Raw genomic sequence first — 24,668 nt, 5'->3', positions numbered from 1 at the left:
GCAAGGGCACGGCTCGCCCAAGCTCTTGCTGAGGGGCGGGATGTAGCACGGTACTCCATCAGATGGGGACTCGACACCACGGACGGGTAGAGCGATGGCAATGACGGTGGCGATTCGTCGTCAGGCCTGGCTGAGATCCACTGTCCAGAGCACTCTCATGGATATGCCTTTTGATGGCCGTCGCCTCTTTGGCGACAAAGCAGATAGTGCGCTATAGCGCTTTAAGGTCTCCAGGACTACGGTCAAGCCCTTGGGCCTGTCGGCCCAGCGCCAGCAAACTTCTGCTTTTCGCCCTTTGGTGGCCACAGAAGGGGCACCCCGCACGTTCGTCCAGCCACAGGCCACAGAACCAACCTCAGCGCGGTCGCGGACGTGCATTCCGCTGTGGCGGAGCAGGGGGACAGAAAGCCGGTCAGTCCACATCTGCTCCACAGCATCTGCCTCAAAGTCTTCCTAGTCCGGGCTTTCAGGCAGTGGAAGGCTGAGTTTGCCATCACCTGCTCCACTGGCGTACCATCACTTCGGACAGGTGGGTGCTGCAAATCGTCCGAAGGGGCTACTCCCTCCCTTTCAAGGCGACCCCTCCAGCCATGCCACTGCAGTACCACCGCATGTCGGGGGATCACTTGCAACGTCTACGGGAGGAAGTTACGGCCCTCTTGGCCAAATGGGACAATCAAGTGCGTTCCTGGCCCAGAAGTAGTACGGGTGTGTTACTCCCACTACTTTCTGGTTCCCAAGAAGGGCAAAGGGGGCCTATGCCCTATCTTGGACCTCCGGAGTGTCAACGGCATCCTCTGGAAGGAGACGTTCAAGATGCTGACGTTAGCTCAGGTTTTGGCTGCCCTGGACCCTGGAGACTGGATGGTATTGTTGGACCTGCAGGACGCTTATTTCCACATTCCCGTCCTGTCGTTCCACCGGCGTTACCTGCGGTTCACGGTGGGCCACGAGCACTTTCAGTTTACCGTGCTCCCCTTATGCCTCACCAGTGCCCCTCGGGTGTTCACGAAAGTGATGGCGTTGGTCGCAGCTCATCTGCGCAGATTAGGGGTCCCAGTCTTCCCCTATCTCGACGACTGGTTGTTGAAGACGGGCTCGCCCTAAACAGTCGTCTCCCCCTCCAGACTACGGCCGACCTCCTGCATTCACTGGGGTTCTCCATCAACTTGCTGAAGTCACACCTCCCTCCCAAAAGATCCTCTTCATCGGAGCGGTTCTGGACTCTGTGCAGTTTCGGGTTTCCCCTCGCGAGCAGCGGGTTTGGGATATTCATGCTGTGATTCCGATCTTCAAGACTTTTTCCCGGGATTCGGTCAGGATGACCCTACGGCTGCTGGGACTGATGGCCTCCTGCATCCTGCTGGTACATCATGGCAGGTGGCGGATGCGGGCTCTGCAGTGGAACCTGACGTTCTAGTGGGCACAACATCAGAGCAACCTGTCCGACCACGTCTTGATCTCGGACGGCACTGCAAGACAGTTGCAGTGGTGGCTCACGGACCGCGATTGGGTCAGTGGCAGATCCCTCTCCTTTCCCCAACCGAAGCACACAGTGGTGACGGATGCGTCCCTCCTGGGATGGGGGGGCCACATGGGAGAGGCGAAGATCAGCGGCCTCTGGTCTCCGGCGGAGTCCCTGCTCCATATCAATCTTCTGGAGCTGCGGGCAATCCCAATTGCACAGAAGGCATTCCTTCCCTCTGTCCGGGGAAGTATAGTGCAGGTGTTCACTGACTACACCACCGCCATGTGGTTTTGCAACAAACAGGGCGGGGTGGGGTCGTAGACCCTTTGTCAGGAGGCTCTGCGCCTCTGGACATGGCTGGAACATCACGGCATCACCCTGGTGGTTCAACATCTGGCAGGTTCACTGAACGCCAGGGCAGACAAATTCAGCCGTCGGTGCATGATGGATCACGAGTGGCGTCTGAACTTAAACGTTTCGCAAGGTCTCTTTCAGCAGTGCTGAGAGCCTTGGAGAGCCTTGGTTAGATCTATTCCCCACCGAAGAGAACGTACAATGTCATCAGTTCTGCTGGTTGGAGTTTCCAAGGCAGCACTCGCTCGGAGACGCTTTTTGTCGTGAGTGGATTTGCGGTCTGTTATACGCCTTTCCGCCTATACCGCTTCTGCCCAGAGTGCTGAAGAAGATCAGGCGCGACCGGGCCCAAGTCATCCTCGTGGCTCTGGATTGGGCATGAAGATTCTGGTATCCCGAGCTACTCAGTCTGTCAATTAATCCCCTGATCCGACCGCCTCTTCGGGAGGATCTTGTGTCGCAGCAGCAGGGGACGGTTCTCCTCCCAAACCTGTCCAGTCTCCACCTACATGTGTGGAGATTGAGTGGCGACAGTTGATGCCCTTTGACTTGCCGCCTGAAGTCTGTGATGTGACTCTGGTAGCCAGACGTCCCTCCACAGAAATGGTATACGCCTGCAGGTGGAACACATTTGTGGCATGGTGCACAGCAAAGGCTATCGATCCCCTTTCTACCCCCCTTTCTGAGGTTTTCCTCTTCCTTCTCTCTCTTGCCCTGCAGGGCTCTGCTCTGGGCACTATCAAGGGCTACCTTTCTGCCCTTTCCGCCTTCTTAAGGCTACCTGATCAGCCTTCTTTGTTCAAGTCCCCGATTGTAAATAGGTTCTTGAAGGGCAACACTCATATGTTCCCCCCTGTTCCTTTTGTGATGCCTCAGTGGGACTTGAACCTTGTACTGACTTTTTTGATGTGTGTTCCCTTCGAGCCACTTCATAACTGTCCTCTCCATCTTCTTACCCTTAAGACTGCTTTCCTAGTTGCCATCACCTCTGCCAGGAGAGTGAGTGAGCTCCAGGCTCTTTCATCCAAGCCTCCTTTCCTTTCTGTCCATCCGGACAAGGTTGTGTTGCAGACAAGACCCTCTTTCCTGCCCAAGGTAGTCACAGCCTTCCACATCGGGCAGTCTATGACCTTGCCCATCTTCTTTCCGCCTCTGTATCCCTCGAGAGAGGAAGAGCGGCTCCGCCGTCTGGACCCGAAATGTGCGCTCTCTTTCTATTTGGAAGACACACGCCAGTTCCGGGTGGATGACCAACTCTTTGTTGGTTACGTGGGCGCTAAGAAGGGACGGGCGGTGCACAAACGAACCATCTCTCGTGGGTCGTCTTGTATATCAAGGTATGCTAGTCTTTGGCTAAGGAGGAGCCTCCTGTTGGGCTGAGGGCCCATTCCACTCGGGCCACGGCGGCTTCTACTGCCCTTGCAGGACATCTGTCAGGCAGTTACGTGGGCCTCGCTGCACACGTTCGCAAGACACTACTGCCTGGACAGCCAAGCCCGGAGGGATGGCTTCTTTGGCTGTTCCGTCCTCCAGGACTTTCTGGTGTGCTTATTGGTTCGCAGACCCACCACCGGGGTTGGTATTGCTGGGGTATCTATTATAAGGTAAAGAATCTAATACTAACTTGTTTCTTTCAGATGCACAAGTTACTTACCGTCGGTAACAATATATCTGTAAGAAACAGTAGTTCGTATTCGATTCCTTACCGCCCCACCCATCCTCCCCGTTCTGCGAACCAATATCTAGGGTTAAGGTCATCCCCTTTCAGGGCCCTAGTTTCATGGCACTAGTGTTAGTTTTTATCATGGCTCTGCGTTTCTGGCGCGGAAAAGCTGTGTATAAGACCTGACGTCAGCGCGCGAGGGCGGCGTCTAAGTACTCCGGCGACGTCATCCCGGCGCCAACAACGGACTCTGAGCTGCAGACGATGCCTACCGATGCGCAAGGGTACTGCTACGCAAACGTTTCCGGATCTAGTCTGACGCCTGGGGATAAGGTAAGAAATCTAATACTAACTATTGTTTCTTACAGATATATCGTTACCGAAGGTAAGTAACTTGTGCAATATGTACCAGTCTGCTCGCTAAGGTCCTCCACGGATAGTCTTTTAAAATGCCCACGCTTCAACTACGTCACCAAAGGAGGACAAGCCTTCTCTAGCCTCATACCCACTCTCTGGAACAAGCTGCAGAGCCACCTCCGTGCGGAAAGCCGTCTTCTTCCCTTCAGAAAAACATTAAAAACCATCCTGTTCACAGAAGCTTGGACATAATCGTCCTCCTAATCTGCCTGGTGCCATCGCCTTTCTTCTTACAGCGCTTAGAGTCCTTTGGTATTAAGCGCTCAACAAATCCAAATTAACATAACATGACATATCTGTAAGAAATGTTAGTTAGTATTAGATTCCTTACCGCCCCACCCATCCTCCCCGTTTCTGCGAACCGATATCTAGGGTTAAGGACTTCCCTTTCAGGGCCCTAGTTTCGTGGCACCAGTGTCGGTTTCTTGCATGGCTCTGCGTTCCTGGCTCGGAAAGCTGTGTACAGAACTGGCGTCTTGATCGCCGGGATGACGTCGTCGGAGCACTTAGATGCAGCCCTAAGGGCAGCATCTAAGTGCTCCGATGACGTCATCCCGGCGATCACGACGCCGATGACGGACGCGGAGCCGCGGACGACGCCTACCGACGCGCAGGGGTACTGCTGACGAAAACTTTCCGGATCCAGTCTGACGCCTGGGGATATTCTAAGGTAAGGACTCTTAATACTAACTAATGTTTCTTACAGATATATCGTTACCGAAGGTAAGTAACTTGTGCTTCAGAACCAAATTGACCGCTGGATTTAGGATCTCTGCAATATCCAAAAAAGTTTTTGCTGGGCACAGATCTGAAGGAGAGCCGGACTTCAGTGAATACATAATCTCAAGGGATTATTCAGGGGAAATAGGCAGGAATTGAGTTAAAAAGTAACTGATACTAGGCCTAGCCAAGCCAACTAGCCTTGCCCCATCTTGCATACCAAATGAAGGGGTGGTAAAAGACTGTTGAATAATACAGATTTTATTATAAAAGTGGTCAGCAATGTTATTGACCCAGGCAGACGAGGGGGTATTTGAGGCTAGATAGTATCCACGAGATAATGAGTTACTGAAGGTCAGTAACTTAATCTTCACCAGCACCGAGAATGCACACTGTCAGCATGTATGCACGCTAGAGTTCCCAAGAAGGCTCTCTCACAGAGACTGGTTCCTCCTAGAGTGGATCTCAGGGCTACTATGTACCTTTCCACCCCTATCCCTCTTGGCTCGAGTTCTAAAGAAGATTAAGACCAACCAGGCCCAGATCATCCTGGTGGCTCTAGACTGGGCCAGGAGGGTGTGTTATTCAGGAGTTCTTGGCCTGATCCTCTGTCTTCTGATCAACTGCTTCTTTGGGAGGGTCTTCTGTGGCAGCAACAGGGCTGTGTCCTGCATCCTGCTCTCCAAACTCTGTGACTCCCAGGAAGAGGATTTTAGCTAGAGCATCAAACAAGGAAGCTGTTTTACCATGAGGGATGGTTGAAAAATGGCAGCTAGCACTCTGCCAGTTTTATTACACTCTTGATATGTAAAATTGTAGAGCCGTTGGGTACCACAAGAGCAATATTGTTGTGTGTCCTGGCTGTGTATGTCAATAAATAAGCACCCAGAAGAAAGAGGTTGAATGCAGATCACAGTGTGTACAACGGAGTCAAATAAAAAGAGGACTGTTTTGTGGGTGGGGTAGGGGGATTAAAACAGAACTGAACCGCAGCATTGCCTTCCAGTGGAGGGAAACTCCTTCTTCTGCCAAGGCTACTGAACAAACATGTGAAGAAATGAATAAAGGAAAAACAAACTAAAATACAGCATGCATCACCTATCAATGGGAACTAAAATACTGAGTTCACATTAGGAGGCTCCACTGCCAGTTAACAGTGAATGTCACAGTGAAAAGCAATTGAATGTTCCAGCTAAGCAGAATCTGTGACTGGCAAAAAAATAAGAATATTACCTAGTCTTAACTTTGGGCACAGCAATGCTGTCATAATAGGCAAACATGACACAACCATTCAAGGGTAAGAAAACATAATCTTTATGTGCCATGACACACAAGCAGCTGCATTATGCTGACTACTGTGTATCAACGTGACTGAACAAAAGTTCAAGGCAAGGTTATATGAACATAAGAGCAATGTACATGCAGAGAATATTAAATTAAATTGGCTGAATGCTTTTTAACAGAGACTCAATATAAGCTATTTGCATTATCATATGCAGTTCCAGTAAGTAAATAAGAGGCTTCACTTCACCATAAACAGGGTGTGGTAACAGTTACTGTGACCTGGTGGGCTTGTAACTAGATAAATTGTTCTGCCATTCAAATCGTACACGGTTTTGTTGGCAAAATCCAGAACTTTCCCCACTACCTAATGGGGCAGAGAAACCACAGGTTTGGCAGGTTGGAAGCACCACCAAGAGACACCTCAATGAACCCCTTGGTCTATAGGTGGGTGCTATTTTGATATATATATGCAAGTGAAATACACACTGATTGGCCCATGATAGCTGCAGATGTAGAGTTGTTTCTGAAAGAGACTTCTAACAGCAGAATCCTGACTTTAGGATTTTCCCCAAGCATCAGACTGGATCCGGAAAGTCTTGAGCAGTACCTCTGCATGCCGTTGAGTGACTCTGTATCAACAATGTCCACGTCGAAAGTGAAGTGCATCGAGCCTATATAGGCGCCACCTGTGGGAAGGTGGATACCGGACTATGGTTACCCCAGATTTTTTGCCTAGTGTTTAGCCGGTTTTCGACTTAGTTGGCCTAGGATCCTGCTAATCAGGGCCCCAGGCTATCTGCTCTCTCTTTAAAATGGGCTCCATGTACCCTAGGTACATTACCAATTGGATACTGGATCACCTTATGAGCCCCTGTACAGAGTACCATAGGTACCCAGAGCATGGAGCATCCAAGGCCTACCAGGGGCTGCAGCTTATCTTTTGCCACCCCTGGCTGGCCACTCAAATTAACACAACTGGCTGATCATTCAGCTGGGGTAAGGTGGTGTAATCACCCCTTGCTTAGATATAGTATACCTATATCTAACCTCATATCTAGACACATATACACCTATGAGTCACTCCTATGGCAGGCCTTAACAATCCTGGAGGCAGAGTGCTTGGTTTTATGTGAGATGGTGCTCTAGCATGAGCTGAGCCTGTCTGCAGCTTTCGGAACAATGTCCTTTAGCTGTTCTGGGATATTGCCATACCATATACTCTTAAGTGCATTATAATCCTCGTGGTTACATGCTAACTATGGTTTGGCTTTATCAAAACATGTTGAGTAAGGTGTCATACGAATTGGAATACTACCCCCTCACCAGTCCTGGCGATGGGGGTAGCATTCCCCCTTCTAGAGGGAGAAGACATGTTGTTCCTACTATTCCCGGTTAAAGTTAACCAGAGTCCAAGCTTCACAAAATGGACGCTGCTGCTGTGAGAAGTTGGCCTGATATATGATGCTCACTAGTTCTAGTGATCACCTTGTATCAGTCCAAACAACCCTTATGGTGATTGGTTGTAAGTCAACCTTATAGACCAGCTATCCTAATGGTAGCATGGACAAAGCAGGCTTAGGCTAAACTCTTTTGGCATGTCAAGCCAGCTGTTTTACCACATTACCTTGAATACCAAATGAAAGGACACCACACAGGTAGTTATGAAAATAAACAAGATATTTATTAACTAACAAACACCTCTGAACTCTTTATGAGATCAGAGGGCTAAGCACATGACAAGACTCTTAAGAAAAATATGTTTAAGTTGCACAATTACGATGTTGCCCTAGGGGCACAACAAACCATATACTAAGTAAGTGGAATGTGAAAGTCGATAGAAGGAATGGAGCTGTCCAGAGGCTGTAGGATCGCTGGGACTACACTACCCTAACTTTAGGTAAGTAATAGGAGGCCCACGGAACGCGTGTGCAGAGTGTGAACTCACACGCGAGATGCGTAACAACGTCTATGGACAGTACAGTTCAAGTAAATGGTGAGTACGGACAATCCTGACTACTTAGGACTAAAACGACTGTGGAACTGGACACTAGGAGAGTCAATCTACCCTTGAGCACCGAAATGCTCTTGTTACCTCACCCACAGGCTGCGGGTGCATAGGTGCGAAGTCTTGAAGGGTTCCGGCGTTGAAGTCTATGGAGGCTGGAAGAAAAGATGCTGCAGGAGACCAGGAGAAAGATGTCCGGTGTGATCCAAGGGTGGATCAGTGAAGAGGAGAACCTAAAAGCAGAGGGGACAATGTTTAAAGTCACTAGCCAGTGACTGGAGTGGAACCAGATGTCGTTGTCGCGATCAGGTGAAGAGCGGACGCTTGTCTCTGCAGCCACGTGGACCAGGAGGTGTCTTCGACGACCAGGATGGAGGCACGAGCTGTCCCACGCAGGCTCTTGCTGTCGGCGGTGTCGGATCCGGATTTAGAGTCAACAGGCCTTGGCAAAGGCAACCCACGCGGTGAGTGGAAACGGCGTCTGGAGTGGACCAGGAGGGTCCGGGGTGCTTCTCCTTTGCAGGGAAGATGGGGCCAGTCTGGAGCAACCAGACCAGTAGATTGGATTTCAAGTTTTGTCGTCTAGGAGGTCACTAGCCAGCCGGCAAGTGACCAGACAACGCGTCGAGCAGCAAACAGGCAGAAGGGCCCCACGCAGATCCCGTGGATGCTGGAGGGCTGGTCTTCGGTGCAGGAGCTGCTCGGGGTCGGGGCTTCTCAGTCCCCAAAGCACTTGGTCGAGGTTACCTCAGAAGTTGTGCTGGAGCGAAGTGCTGCTTCTTCCAAGATGGCCGGTCCCACATGTCTCGTCCCACCCACGGATCTCAGCTGTGCTGCAGATGTAGGTAGAGGTCGGAGAGGTCTGGGAATCCGGGTCTCGTCGGGCTCTGAAGTCTGGATCCTCGAGGGAAGACATCAAAGGGAAGCCGCTGGACGCTGATGGTGCCTGCTTGTGCAGGGTGGACACTCCTTGCCCACAAGGGAGATTTCTTCAGTCTTCTTGGCAGAAAGTCGAAGTCCAGAGTTTCTTCCTGTAGAGTTTCAGTTCACGATTAATCTAATTTGGAATGGGACCAGCTCCTACCTTTATCCTGCTAAAAGGGGCTGTACTACGACTAGGTCCCTCCTATGGGTGGGACCAGGAAGGGGGGTGGTTACACTCCCTATCCTTTGTCCGGTCTTGCGCCAGAGCTGGGGCTGGAGAGCCCCAGGAACTGGTTTAGACCGGTGTATGCACAGGGACGCCTTGTGTGCCCCAGGCATGTCTCATTCCTTTCAGCTCTGTCCTACCCAATACACAAAATCCTGTCTGAGGTGGTGCTAGCACCTCCCAAGGCAGGAAAACCTTTGTCCAAGCCTCCCTCGCTGGAAGGACTCCCAGCAGCGGGAGGTCAGACTTGTGTCTGTGGTGGCAGCATCCATTTTGTGATGCTGAGGCTCGGGTTAACTTTAACCGGGGTTCACAGTTAGGTACATGTTGTGTCCCTCTAAAAGGGTGGAATGCTACCCCCGTCGCCAGAACTTGCGAGGGGGTAGTATTCCAATTCGTAAGACACCTTAGTCGACATGTTTTGATAATGCTATGCCAAAGTTAGCAATGACCGCGAGAATTATAATGCACTTAAGAGTATATGGTAAAGCGTTATCATGGAAACAGCTAAAGGACTTGGTTCCGAAAGCTGCAGACAGGCTCAGCTCATACCAGAGCACTATCTCATATAATTCCAAGCACTCTGCCTCCAGGATTGTTAAGGCCTGCCATAGGAATGACTTATAGAAGTATATGTGTCCATTTTAGGTTTAGATATAGGTATACTATATCTAAAGCAAATGGTGATTACACTACCTTGCCCCAGCTGATTGATCAGCCAGTTGTGTCAGATTTGGAGGGCCAGCCAGGGGTGGCATAATACATGCTGCAGCCCCTGGTAGGCCTTGGGTTCACTTATGCCCTGGGTTCCTATGGTACACTGTACAAGGACTTACAAGAGTGACCCAATACCAATTGGTAAATGCACCTAAGGTACATGGATGTCAGTTTAGAGAGAGAACAGCTAGGCTGTGGGTCTGATTAGTAGGCCCACAGCCAGGGAAAGTCGTAAACCAGTGAAGCAAAAAGCAAAAATCTGGGGTGACCATAGGATTGCAGACCCTACTCTCCTACAGCTGCCACAGACACAAGTCTGACCTCCTGCTGCTGGGAGTCCTTCCAGCGAGGTAGGCTTGGACAGTAGGTTTCCTGCCATGGGAGGTGCTAGCACCACCCCAGATAGGACTTTGTGTATTGGGACAGGGAGGGCTGAAAGGATTGAGACACTGCCTGGGGCACACAAGGTGTCCCATGCATAGGCCAGTTCAAACTGTTGCTGGGGCTTTCGTGCCCCAGCTCTGGCGCGAAACTGGACAAAGGGAAAGGGGTGTAACCACCCCCTTCCCTGGTCTCACCCATAGGAGGGACCTAGCAGGTAATCCAGCCCCTAAGATTGGTATATAGGTAGGAGCTGAGTCACTAGGACTTTAGATTATCCTGACTGAAAATCTGAAACGAAACTCTGGACCTTCATCCCTCTACTTTGGAAGAAGACGACTGAAGAATCTCCCTTGTGGTCAACGAGTGACCACCCTGCACAAGCAGGCACCATCCAGCGATTGACGACTTGCTTTGCCGCCGCCTCCCGCCCAAGCCCAGAGCCTGACAAGAACCGGATTCCCAGACATCCAACAGCCGAATCCACTGTCCCTGCAAAGCTGAGACCCGTGGAGGCGACATGAGACGTGGGACTGGCCATCTTGAAAAGTCTGCGACCTGCTAACTGTTCAGCCCCCGAGGTCCCCTCGAAGCTGTGCATTGGAGATTGAGAAGCCCCAGCCCCGAGCAGCATCTGCACCGAAGATCAGCCCTGCAGACTCCACGAGTTTTTCGTGGGGCCCTTTTGCATTTTCCTGCTCGACGCGCCTTCCCGGTCACTTGCCCGTTGGCTAGTGGCCATCTTGGCGACGATTCTTTGATTTTCCACCGCTGGTCTGGTTGCTCCAGACTGGCCCTTGCTTCCCTCAAAAGAAGCAGCCCCTCCGACCTTGCTGGTCTGAGTAAGAAGCAGACATTGTATCCTGCGTGTGTTGCCTTTGCCAAGGGTTGTTGCCTTCTTGAAGCCAACAGCGAGAGCCTTTGTGGGACAGTCCGTGCCTGACTCCTGGTCGTCTTCGACGACTCCTGGTCCACGTGGCTGAAGAGACAAGCTTCCCATCAGCACCTGATTGCATCCCGACATCGCCTGGTTCCGTCCTGGTTCCATCCTGGTCACTGGCTATTGTCCCAGACTCTGTCCCCTCTGCTTTCAGGTCTTCTACATCTTCGATCCACCCTTGGATCCAACCGCACTCTTCTCTCCTGGTCGCCTGCAGCATCTTTTCTCCAAGGCTCCATAGATCTCCACGACGAAACCCGACACACTTTTGGACCTATGCACCCGCTTCCTGTGGGTTAGGTAACGCGAGTACTACGGTGCTCCTGTAGAGGTTTACATCCCTAGTGTCCTAGTTGTAGGAAGGTGGATATCTGACTATGGTTACCCCCAACTTTTTGCCTGGTGTTTTGCTGGTTTTTCGACTTAGTTGACCTGGGACCCTGCTATTCAGGGCCCCAGGCCTACTGCTCTCTCTGTAAAATGGATTCCATGTACCTTAGGTACATCATACCTTAGGTATCCAGGGCATAGGTGTACCCAGGGCCTACCAGGGGCTGCAGCATGTATTATGCCACCCCTGGCTGGCCATCCAAATCTGACACAACTGGCTGCACGACAGCTGGGGCAAGATGGTGTAATCACCCTTTGCTTTAGATATAGTATTTCTATATCTAACCCTAAAATGGACACATATATTCCTATCAGTCACTCCTATGGCACGCCTTACAATCCTGAAGGCAGAGTGCTTGGAATTATGTGAGATGGTGCTCTGGCATGAGCTGAGCTTGTTTGCAGCTTGCGGAACCAAGTCCTAATAGCTGTTCCATGATAACGATTACCATATACTCTTAAGTGCATTATAATCCTTGCGGTTATTTGCCAACTTTGGTATCCCTTTATCAAAACATGTCGAGTAAGGTGTCATACGAATTGGAATACTAACCCCTCGCCAATTCTGGTGACGGGGTTAGCTTTCCACCCTTCTAGAGGGACACGACATGTATGTAACTGTGAACCCCGGTTAAAGGTAACTCGAGCCTCAGCATCACAAAATGGATGCTGCCACCACAGACACAAGTCTGACCTCCTGCTGCTGGGAGTCCTTCCAGCGAGGAGAGCTTGGACAAAGGGTTTCCTGTCAGGGGCGGTGCTAGCACCATCCCAGACAGGGTTTTGTGTATCCCAGGTAGGCAGGGCTGAGAGGAAGGTGACTGCAAGTGGCACCCCGGTGCTCACTGTGCATATGCCGGCTCAAACCAGTTCCAGGGGCACACCAGCCCCTGAGCTGGGGAAAGTCCGGACAAGGGAGAGGGGTGTAACCACCCCCCTCCTGGTCCCACCCATGGGCAGGACCTAGTCGGGTGCCAGCCCCTTTTCTTAGAATAAAGGTAGGAGCGGGCCCCCTTCCCAAATTTGATCATCCTGAATCTTGAACGACTTTCTACGAAAAACTCTTGACTTTCTTTGAGGACTCTCCCTTGTGGCTAAGGAGTAGCCACCCTGCACCCGCAGGCACCATCTAAGCATTGCGGTTTGCTGTAAGTCCATCCTCCGGATCAAGACTGCCCAGCTCAACGAGACCCGGATTCCCTGGCATCTCTGACCTCTACCTGCATCATCAGCCCAGCTGAGATTCGTGGGTGTGACGAGACCTGAGGGACCGGCCATCCTCTGAAACTGCACGACGCTTAACCAGCACGACCGCCGAGGGATCCTCGAGTGAGTGCTTTGGGGTTTGAGAAGCCCTAACCCTGAGCAGCTCCAGCACCGAAGTCCAGCCCCCCAGCATCCACGAGATCTGCGTGGGGCCCTTCTGCTCTTTGCTGCTCACCGCGTTGTTCGGTCACTTGTCCGTGTGCTAGTGGCCTTCCTGACGACGTACCACGACGATTACACCGCTGGTCTGGTTGCTCCAGACTGGCCCTTGCTCCCTTCCAAAGGAGGAGCACCCCGGACCCTCCTGGTCCACTCCAGACGCCATCTTGACTCCACCGCGTGGGCTTGCCTTTGCCAAGGTTTGTTGCCCCCATCTTGGGTCCAGCATCGCCGACAGCAGAGACCTGCGTGGGACAGCTCGCACCTCCAGCCTGGTCGCCGACAACGCCTCCTAGCCCGTGTGACTGCAGAGTCCAGCGTCGCCCATCCACCTGGTCGAGGTGACTTTATCCGGTGCCATTTTGGTGCCCGCACAATCACTGGCTAGTGATTAAGAACTGAGTCCCCTCTGCTTTCAGGTCGTCTCCATCACCGATCCAGGCTTGGATCACACCGAACTTCTTCACTGGTTGCCTGCCAGCAACTTCTTCTTTCAGGCTCCATAGACTACAACGAGGATTCCCGACGTCTTTTGAACCCTATGCAGCCGCAGCCCCTGGGCTAGGTAACCCGAGCATTTCGGTGCTCCAACGCAGGTTCACTATCCAAGTGTCCAGATCCTTTGTTGTTTTTAGTCTATCTAGTCGGATTCGTCCGATAACAGTAACTTAAGAAATACTAGCCTCCATAGACTTTGTCCCGCATCCCGCGTGAGAGTGCACACTCTGCACCCGATCTCCCTAGGCCTCCTGCTCCTAACCTTAGGGTTCTGTAGTGTAGTCCTAGCGATCCTGAAGCCTCTGGATCTTGTTACTTACCTGCTAGTATTTCGCATTCCACTTTTGTAGTATATGGTTTTTCGTGCCCCTCGGGCATTTGTGTAAATTGTGCAACTTGAAGTATTTTCGTAAGAGTTTTGTTGTGTGCTTAGCTCCCTGACTCATAACGAGATCAGGGTAGACTTGTTATAAATAAATATCCTTTTATTTTCATAACAACTTGTGTGGTGTCCTTTCGCTTGGTGTTCAAGGGGTATATGTGATGGTAAAACAGCTGGCTTAACACGCCCTCTAGAGTTTAGCCTAAAGACTGCTTTTGTCCACGCTACTAGGATAGCTGGTCTATAAGGTTGACTTACAACCAATCATCAATAAGGGTCGTTTGGTATGATACACAGTGATCACTAGAATAGTGAGCACTATATATCAGGCCAACTTCTCACACTAGTTTCCAGTGGTTAAGTTCTAGTCCAGTCGGAAGACTCCCAAACCTTTAACTTTGTGATTTTTACCCACCCATTGACTTCTATGTGTAAACGTGTGTGCCTTTAGACACTGCACATGCATCCCGTGGGCCTCCTGCTCCCTAACCATTGTTAGTACAGTGTAGCCCCAGCGATTCCCAAGGCCCTAGGCCTTACCATTGTTCGTGACGTGGTACTTATACCACTTTCTTAGTATATGGTTTAGCGGGCCACCCGGGCCTATCCATATTTGTGCAACTTTTGTCTATTCTATTAAGTTACTTGTTTTGTGCTTGTTCTTCTGTGCTCATAAAGAGTTCAGGGGTTTGTTTAGAAATAAAATACATATATATTTTCAATATATATCCTGTGTGGTGCCCTTTCATTTGGTATTAAAGGGATTTCATATGATAAAACAGCTGGCTTCACATGCCCTCTTGAGTTTAGCCTGACTGCTTTGTCCATGCTACCTCTAGGATAGCTGGTCTATAAGGTTGACTTTACAACCATCACCATAAGGGTTGTTTGGACTGGTGCAAGGTGCTCACTAAATAGTGAACATCATATACCAGGCCAACTTCTCACACCACCCAGGCGTGCTGACATGAGTTCCTTGTTTTTTCACACCAACAGCGCAGGTCCAGCTAGTGTTATAGACAGATGTCTGTATCTGATCCCCACTTGATTTGCCTGTCGTAGAACTATGACCCCAGGGCCTACGCTGACTCCAAGTTGATACATCCCAAGGAGATTAGCAAGCGGCCAATGAAACTCCTCGTGGTGCAGCAGAAGAAGGCTCCATGCTTCCCTGATGCCAGGCAGGCCCTCCTGCCCTGCTCCCAGATCTGGACTGAGGCTGAACTCAGCACCAACTCTAATGCTGGTTCCAGTACACACAGCACAGTTTCCGGCTCCACAGACCCAACTTCTTTGAAGAGGGATCTATCCTATCCGATTCAGAGAGAATAATGCCTTGACGCCGACACCTGCGCCATCTGCCCTGGATCTGTCCCCACAATCGGTAATAATGACTATGGGTATGGCCTCCTGGAGGATGAATCCTAACAAGAGGAGACCGGATATGAGTAGCTGAGCGACGTTAGTGGTCTAGACATTTCTCCATATTTGCTTTGTTTCTCCCCCAGGCCCCACTATGGAGAAAGGAACATCATTTGCTTTGGTGATGCAAATGGCAGTGTAGATCCTCGACCCACAGCTCCCCACTGTCGAGGTCAAGACCAACGTCTTGACTGAGGTATGTCGACCGGGCTCAGCTCTGCGGATCACCTGCTCCCCTTTTATGAGGCTGTCTCCTATGTTCTCCTGGGGTCTTGGACAAAAACCCTGCATTGGGGCTCCCATTCATAGGATGATTGCTCATTGTCACTCTCCCGCCCCGGAGACCTGGCCTTCCTCACCCAGCATCCCTCTCCCTAGAGTCTGGTCGTGCAGGCATCGCCAGCCAACCGGAACGCATTCCCTAGAAACCCACCGGATAGGGAAGCAAAGTAGCTGGACACCGTTTGGGAAGAGGATCCTTTCTTTCTCCAGCAAGGCTTTGCAGCCAGAGAACACTGTGTGTCTCTTGGGCCAATACTCATGTCTTGTGGGACTTGCTTGGACAGCTGCTGGCTATGCTACTGGAACAGGCCCGGGCCATCAGCGGTTAGATAGAGTCTCCACCAGAATAAGAGTTACCAAAGGTAAGTAACTTGTTCATGCAGAGTGAGTGGCTGGTGAGGGCTGGAAGCCCACAAGTGTGCTTGGTGAGGAAAGAATGCCATGGTTTTGCTGAGGACCATTGAAATATGCAGGTTTTACCAAGTTTAGGTGTTGGAACCTACTAAGCTGTCCTTACTTCAAAATGATTTGTAAATATGCATTTGTATCTTTACCTATTACTTTAATGTAATTTTCAGGATTTAATATTTGCTTTGTTTACATGCAGTCTATATTGGAAAATCTTAAAATACTTTCAATGTTTTTCTCTTTTTAAAGCTGCAGCCTACTTATTGGTATCCCTTATTCCGAGCAATTCTTTCCGCCAGATGTTCCGATCTACTCGGTCCCTACATATTCCCACACGTGATCTTCCCCTGAGCCCGGACACCACTGTGGTGCTTCATCAGGTCTACAATGTCCTCCTTGGTCTACTTTCAAGAGCAAAACTTTATGTTGATGCTGCTGTCCATGGAACTACTAAACTGGTGCCCTATTTCAGTTTTATGACTTACTGTTTGATCTCCAAAACTGAGAAGCTTATGTTCTCTACATATTTTATGGATTTGTGGAATCTTTTTCAACCAAAACTTTCAGAGCCAGCTATAGCTACTAATCACAACAAGCAAGCTTTGCTTTCTTTTTGGTACAATGTGTGCGTGGACTGCTCTGAGAATGTGCGTCTTATTGTGCAGAATCCTGTGGTGACCAAAAATATTGCCTTCAATTATATCCTGGCTGACCATGATGATCAGGACGTGGTGCTTTTTAATCGTGGTATGCTACCTGCTTACTATGGTATTTTGCGCATGTGTTGTGAACAGTCTCCTGCATTCACAAGACAGTTGGCTTCACATCAGAACATCCAGTGGGCTTTTAAGAATCTTACACCTCACGCCAGTCAATACCCAGCGGTAAGCAAATAAAAATTATGCACGATATTGTTCCCTTTGATTTATGTTTATATTTCTCCAGTCTTTTACCAGCTCGTATTTTATTTGTTACATGGACGTATTGCTTCAGTAGCAAGACATGTTTGTACCAAACCACTGTATTTACTGTAAGTATTTTAACTGTGCTTCTTGCCAAAAAGTGTTCATAAAATCAGAAAAAGTATTATGTATATGGATGATATGATCTTTCATGCAGATAGTTATTGAAATCAGGTTCACAGCTAAATTGTATTTTTCTTCGTTATCTTTTGTATTTATTGGCTAATCACTACAACTTGAAAAACTGTTCATACCTTGCTTTGTTTTCTTCTTTTGATGAGACCTCCTTTTTGTTAAATGTGTGGCACAAGAGGGCAGTTCTTGTAGGAGAGTGGGGTCTGCAATCCTATGGTCACCCCCGATTTTTGCTTTTTGCTTCACTGGTTTACGACTTTCCCTGGCTGTGGGCCTGCTAATCAGACCCACAGCTTTGCTGTTCTCTCTCTAAATTGACTCACATGTACCCTAGGTGCATTTACCAATTGGTACTGGGCCACCTTATCAGTCCCTGTACAGCATACCTTAGGTATCCAGGGCCTAGGTGTACCCAGGGCCTACCAGGGGCTGCAGCATGTATTATGCCACCCCTGGCTGGCCACTTAAATCTGACACAACTGGCTGCACGACAGCTGGGGCAAGGTGGTGTAATCACCCTTTGCTTTAGATATAGTATACCTATATCTAACCCTAAAATGGACACATGTATTCCTATCAGTCACTCCTATGGCAGGCCTTAACAATCCTGAAGGCAGAGTGCTTGGAATTATGTGAGATGGTGCTCTGGCATGAGCTGAGCTCGTTGCAGCTTGCGGAACCAAGTCCTAATGGCTGTTCCATGATAACGCGTACCATATACTCTTAAGTGCATTATAATCCTCGCGGTTATTTGCTATCTTTGGTATCGCTTTATCAAAACATGTCGAGTAAGGTGTCATACGAATTGGGATACTAACCCCTCGCCAATTCTGGCGACGAGGTTAGCATTCCACCCTTCTAGAGGGACACGACATGTATGTAACTGTGAACCCCGGTTAAAGTTAACTCGAGCCTCAGCATCACAAAATGGATGCTGCCACCACAGACACAAGTCTGACCTCCTGCTGCTGTGAGTCCTTCCAGCGAGGAGAGCTCGGACAAAAGGTTTCCTATCAGGGGCGATGCCAGCACCATCCCAGACAGGGTTTGTGTATCCCAGGTAGACAGGGCTGAGAGGAAGGTGACTGCAAGTGGCACCCCGGTGCGCACTGTGCATATGCCGGCTCAAACCAGTTCCAGGGGCACCCCAGCCCCTGAGCTGGGGAAAGTCCGGACAAGGGAGAAGGGTGTAACCACCCCCCTCCTGGTCCCACCCATGGGCAGGACCTAGTCGCGTGCCAGCCCCTTTTCTTAGAATAAAGGTAGGAGCGGGCCCCCTTCCCAAATTGGATAATCTTGAATCTTGAACGACTTTCCACAAAAGGATCTCTTGCCATTCTTTGAAGACTCTCCCTTGTGGCTAAGGAGTAGCCACCCTGCACCCGCAGGCACCACCTAAGCATCGCGGTTTGCTGCACGTCCATCTTCCGGATCAAGACTGACCAGCTCGACGAGACCCGGATTCCCTGGCATCTCTGACCTCTACCTGCATCATCAGCCCAGCTGAGATTCGTGGGTGTGACGAGACCTGAGGGACCGGCCATCTTCAAAACCTGCACAACGCTTAACCAGCACGACCGCCGAGGGATCCTCGAGTGAGTGCACTGGGGTTTGAGAAGCCCCAACCCAGAGCAGCTCCAGCACCGAAGTCCAGCCCCCCAGCGTCCACGAGATCTGCGTGGGGCCCTTCTGCTCTTCTGCTGCTTGCCACGTTGTCCGGTCACTTGCCCGTTGGCCAGTGACCCTCCTGACGACGTACCACGACGTTTTCACCGCTGGTCTGGTTGCTCCAGACTAGCTCTTGCTCTCTTCCAAAAGAGGAGCACCCCGGACCCTCCTGGTCCACTCCAGACGCCATCTTGACTCCACCGCGTGGGCTTGCCTTTGCCAAGGCTTGTTGCTCCAATCCTGGTTCCAGCATCGCCGACAGCAGACACCCTCGTGGGACAGCTCGCACCTCCAGCCTGGTCGCCGCCAACGCCTCCTTGCCCGTGTGACTGCAGAGTCCAGCGTCGGCCACTCACCTTATCGCGGTGACCTCATCCGGTGCCATCCTGGTGCCCACACAATCACTGGCTAGTGATTAAGAACTGAGTCCCCTCTGCTTTCAGGTCATCTCCATCACCGATCCAGGCTTGGATCACACCGAACATCTTCACTGGTCGCCTGCCAGCAACTTCTTCTTTCAGGCTCCATAGACTACAACGAGGATTCCCGACGTCTTTTGAACCCTATGCAGCCGCAGCCCCTGGGCTAGTAACCCGAGCATTTCGGTGCTCCAACGCAGGTTAACTATCCAAGTGTCCAGATCCTTTTTCGTTTTTAGTCTACCTAGTCGGATTCGTCCGGAAACAGTGACTTTAGAAATACTAGCCTCCATAGACTCTGTCCCGCATCCCGCGTGAGAGTGCACACTCTGCACCTGATCTCCCTAGGCCTCCTGTTCCTAACCTTAGGGTTCAGTAGTGTAGTCCTAGCGATCCTTAAGCCTCTGGATCGAGTTACTTACCTGCTAGTATTTCGCATTCCACTTTTAGTGTATATGGTTTTTCGTGCCCCTCGGGCATTTGTGTAAATTGTGCAACTTGAAGTATTTTCGTAAGAGTTTTGTATTGTGCTTAGCTCCCTGACTCATAAAGTGTTCAGGGTAGACTTGTTATTAATAAATATCCTTTATTTTCATAACACCTTGTGTGGTGTCCTTTCACTTGGTGTTCAAGGGGTATATGTGATGGTAAAACAGCTGGCTTAACACGCCATCTAGAGTTTAGCCTAAAGACTGCTTTTGTCCACGCTACTAGGATAGCTGGTCTATAAGGTTGACTTACAACCAATCATCAATAAGGGTATTTTGGTATGATACACAGTGATCACTAGAATAGTGAGCACTATATATCAGGCCAACTTGTCACAGTTCTCTTCTAGTGTGGAGCTTATGTGTGGAGTATAAAAATGTGTTCGAGGCATATGAGCTGCAGATTGCACACTAAGCATAGATTGCCACCCTGTGTTGGGCCCGAATGTTTGCAGTTTGTTTTGTAGAAAAGTCTTTGGAAGTCACAGGATAGGTGACTCCTCTCTTGGATGATACTGCGCATGGTCATCGGCTCCATCCCCAGATTGTTTTTTTCCGCCACTGGGCTCGTATGTGTTTCCAGTGCTCCCTGTTAAAACCGAATTCCATTGGCGCGCAATCCTCACCAACTTCAGAGAATAAGTTTTGAACGCTTCTTCACTCGGCGCTACTCTTCAACGTCGAATGCTTCGATTCCGGTTGTCGGATTCCAAAAAACAGCCGGAACCGAAAAAAGCATTGGATCCAAACAAAGAACCGGATCCCAAAACAGTACCCGGACCGAAAAAACATTTGGAGCCGAAAAAACATTCGGAGCCGATAAAGAGTCCTGCTTCCCCAATAAAGGACATTGTCAAAAAACCAAAACAAGCCGCTTTGGTGCCGAAACATTCCACAGCACCAAAAGTCCGGCCTCCAGAAGAGGACTGATATTTTCCAGACCCTGCCCAAAAGATTCTGGCTAAGGACCCAATAACTGGACAGATGATATTGGCTTCAAAGAAGCGACCACTGGACAAGCCAGCTCCAGCTCCAGCTCCGCCTGCAAAGAAGAAGGACATGGCTACCTCGCCTTTAAGGCTGCCTTCCCCTTCTCCTCCACCTATGCCATCACCACACTCTCCCATACCACAGCATTCCCCTACACCCTCCCATACAGATGATAGTTCTGATGATATGGGGGGTAACATGCCTGATCCAGATACACCTACACGATCACCTGACCCATGGGTTGATTACACCACTCCAGATGTCCCAAATGTCCCTCAGAATGACTTATACCCCTCACGGCCTTCCCCACCTGATGAAACTATAGGGTTTAACAAACTAATACACAGGGCTGCACAATATCACGGGGTTGACATGCATACAGACCCTGTAGACAAGGACTTCCTGACGGATACCTTTGATAACGCACAAAGGTCAGCATCCATCTTACCAATGCTCAAAAGAGGAATTAAATACGCTGCTGAAGTCTTTAAAGACCTAGTCAGAACTAGAATCATTAATCCTCGTATAGAGAAGTAATATAAAGCCGCCCCTTCAGACCCAGAATACATTAAGGGGCCAGTACCACAAGACTCACTTGTAGTTTCCAACGCAGGCAAGAGCTAATTCGCAAACATCAGGTGACGCTGCCCCACCAGATAAGGAGTCTAAGTTACTAGTCTAACTTACCAGACGCATCAGGGAAAAGACCTGCTGTAGGAGAGTAGGGTCTGCAATCCTATGGTCACCCCCGATTTTTGCTTTTTGCTTCACTGGTTTACGACTTTCCCTGGCTGTGGGCCTGCTAATCAGACCCACAGCCTAGCTGTGCTCTCTCTAAATTGACAACCATGTACCTTAGGTGCATATCTAATTGAATACTGAGTCACCTTATCAGTCCCTGTACAGTGTACCTTAGGTACCCAGGGCATAGGTGCACTCAGGGCCTACCAGGGGCTGCAGCATGTATTATGCCACCCCTGGCTGGCCATCCAAATCTGACACAACTGGCTGATCAATCAGCTGGGGCAAGGTGGTGTAATCACCCTTTGCTTTAGATATAGTATCCCTATATCTAACCCTAAAATGGACACATATCCTCCTATCAGTCACTCCTATGGCAGGCCTTATCAATCCTGAAGGCAGAGTGCTTGGAATTATGTGAGATGGTGTTCTAGCATGAGCTGAGCCTGTCTGCAGCTTTCGGAACCAAGTCCTTTAGCTGTTTCCATGATAACACTATACCATATACTCTTAAGTGCATTATAATCCTTGTGGTTATTGCCAACTTTGGTATAGCATTATCAAAACATGTCGAGTAAGGTGTCATGCGAATTGGAATACTACCCCCTCGCCAATTCTGGCGATGGGGGTAGCATTCCATCCTTCTAGAGGGACACGACATGTATGTAACTGTGAACCCCGGTTAAAGTTAACTCGAGCCTCAGCATCACAAAATGGATGCTGCCACCACAGACACAAGTCTGACCTCCTTCTGCTGGGAGTCCTTCCAGCGAGGAGAGCTTGGACAAAGGGTTTCCTGTCAGGGGCGGTGCTAGCACCATCCCAGACAGGGTTTTGTGTATCCCAGGTAGGCAGGGCTGAGAGGAAGGTGACTGCAAGTGGCACCCTGGTGCTCACTATGCATCTGCCGGTTTGAACCAGTTCCAGGGGCACACCAGCCCCTGAGCTGGGGAAAGTCCGGACAAGGGAGAGGGGTGTAACCACCCCCCTCCTGGTCCCACCCATGGTCAGGACCTAGTCGCGTGCCAGACCCTTTCTTTAGTATAAAGGTAGGAGCGGGCCCCCTTGGCAAATTAGATAATTCTGAATCTTGACTACTTTCCACGAAAGAACTCTTGAACTTTTCTGAAGACTCTCCCTTGTGGCTAAGGAGTAGCCACCCTGCACCAGCGGGCACCATCTAAGCGCATGCGGTTTGCTGCACGTCCATCCTCCGGATCAAGACTGCCCAGCTCGACGAGACCCGGATTCCCTGGCACCTCTGACCTCTACCTACATCATCAGCCCAGCTGAAATTCGTGGGTGTGACGAGACCTGAAGGGACTGGCCATCTTCAAAACTGCACGACGCTTATCCAGCACGATCGCCAAGGGATCCTCGAGTGAGTGCTATGGGATTTGAGAAGCCCTGACCCTGAGCAGCTCCAGTACCGAAGTCCAGCCCCCCAGCATCCACGAGATCTGCGTGGGGCCCTTCTGCTTCTTTGCTGCTTGCCACGTTGTCCGGTCACTTGCCCGTTGGCTAGTGGCCCTCCTGACGACGTACCACAACATTTTCACCGCTGGTCTAGGTCCTCTAGACTGGCCCTTGCTCCTTGTTCAACAAGAAGTGCCCTGGACCCTCCTGGTCCACTCCAGACGCCATTTTGACTCCACCGCGTGGGCTTGCCTTTGCCAAGGCTTGTTGCTCCAATCCTGGATCCAGCATCGCCGACAGCAGACACCATCGTGGGACAGCTCGCACCTCCAGCCTGGTCGCCGACAATGCCTCCTGGCCCGTGTGACTGCAGAGTCCAGCGTCACCCACTCACCTGATCGCTGTGACTTCATCCGGTGCCATCCTGGTGCCCACACAATCACTGGCTAGTGATTGAGAACTGAGTCCCCTCTGCTTTCAGGTCGTCTTCATCACCGATCCAGCCTTGGATCACACCGAACATCTTCACTGGTCGCCTGCCAGCAACATCTTCTTTCAAGCTCCATAGACTACAATGAGGATTCCCGACGTCATTTGAACCCTATGCAGCCGCAGCCCCCGGGCTAGGTAACCCGAGCATTTCGGTGCTCCAGCGTAGGTTCACTATCCTAGTGTCCAGATCCTTTTTCGTTTTTAGTCTACCTAGTCGGATTTGTCCGGAAACAGTAACTTTAGAATTACTAGCATCCATAGACTTTGTCCCGCATCCCGCGTAAGAGTTCACACTCTGCACCCGAGTTCCCTAGGCCTCCTGCTCCTAACCTTAGGGTCCAGTAAGGTAGTCCTAGCGGTCCTGAAGCCTCTGGATCATGTTACTTACCTGCTAGTATTTCGCATTCCACTTTTAGAGTATATGGATTTTAGTTCCCCTCGGGCATTTGTGTAAATTGTGCAACTTGAAGTATTTTCGTAAGAGTTTTGTATTGTGCTTAGCTCCCTGATTCATAAAGAGTTCAGGATAGACTTGTTATTAATAAATATACTTTATTTTTATAACAACTTGTGTGGTGTCCTTTCACTTGGTGTTCTAGGGGTATATGTGATGGTGAAACAGCTGGCTTAACACTCCCTCTAGAGTTTAGCCTAAAGACTGCTCTTGTCCATGCTACTAGGATAGCTGGTCTATAAGGTTGACTTACAACCAATCATCAATAAGGGTTGTTTGGAATGATACAAAGTGATCACTAGAATAGTGAGCACTATATATCAAGCCAACTTCTCACAGTGAGGAGTCTGCGGTTAGAAAGAGTCACTACCAGAAATGGTGTTAGTGAAGGTAAATAACTTGTTCATATAGACACACTTCTTATTTGAGTTTTTCTTCATTTTTAGCCATTGTGCTGAAATGGTTAAACAACTCCCTCGAAACCTGGTAATCTTCCAGAAGATGAATAAATGTGTAAATGCATCTCCTCTTTATTTGTAATTAATCTTCTAATTAAGACTTTAGGAAAGCATTTTAAGTTCAATCACTGGCTATAAATGGAAAAGAATTCCAGTAACAGTATTGCGGAGAGTCTGGAAGCATCAATATCACTTGAAAGTTATTTTTGCATTTGTGGACAATGTATATTGTAGATATTAACATTTGCTACCCTTTCACATCTTTTTTCTTTAGGCTGTAGAGGAGTTGTTTAACCTCATGCAGTTATTTGTATCTCAAAGGCCTGATATGAGAGAAGAGGAATTGGAGGATATTAAGCAATTTAAAAAAACTACAATTAGCTGCTACTTGCGCTGCATAGATGGACGCTCCTGCTGGACTACACTAATAAGGTAGGTAACACTTTAATTGTCACACTGATATCCTGCACAGATTTAAAATAGGATATGCATTTTAATTTGTTGTCATTAATACATTTTACTCAAGTGTTTTTTGAGTG

General features: G+C 49.7%; 1 protein-coding gene across 2 annotated transcripts in view; it reads left to right on the top strand.

The window, feature by feature from the left end:
• The window catches only part of USP34 (ubiquitin specific peptidase 34), a 2,709,276-nt gene that overhangs the window by 2,300,562 nt on the left and 384,046 nt on the right, over window positions 1–24,668 (top strand). For both annotated transcript variants that reach the window (XM_086927486.1, XM_086927485.1), the window contains exons 67-68: window positions 16,156–16,790; window positions 24,404–24,561. In XM_086927486.1, the coding sequence (XP_086783612.1) occupies window positions 16,156–16,790; window positions 24,404–24,561 (793 nt within the window). The remainder of the gene's footprint in view (window positions 1–16,155; window positions 16,791–24,403; window positions 24,562–24,668) is intronic.

The sequence above is a fragment of the Lissotriton vulgaris genome, chromosome 6 (genome assembly GCF_964263255.1).
Source record: "Lissotriton vulgaris chromosome 6, aLisVul1.2, whole genome shotgun sequence".
NCBI classification, from domain to species: domain Eukaryota; kingdom Metazoa; phylum Chordata; class Amphibia; order Caudata; family Salamandridae; genus Lissotriton; species Lissotriton vulgaris.
The sequence above is the reverse complement of the archived record's forward strand: the minus strand, read 5'-3'. Positions and strand labels throughout refer to the sequence as shown.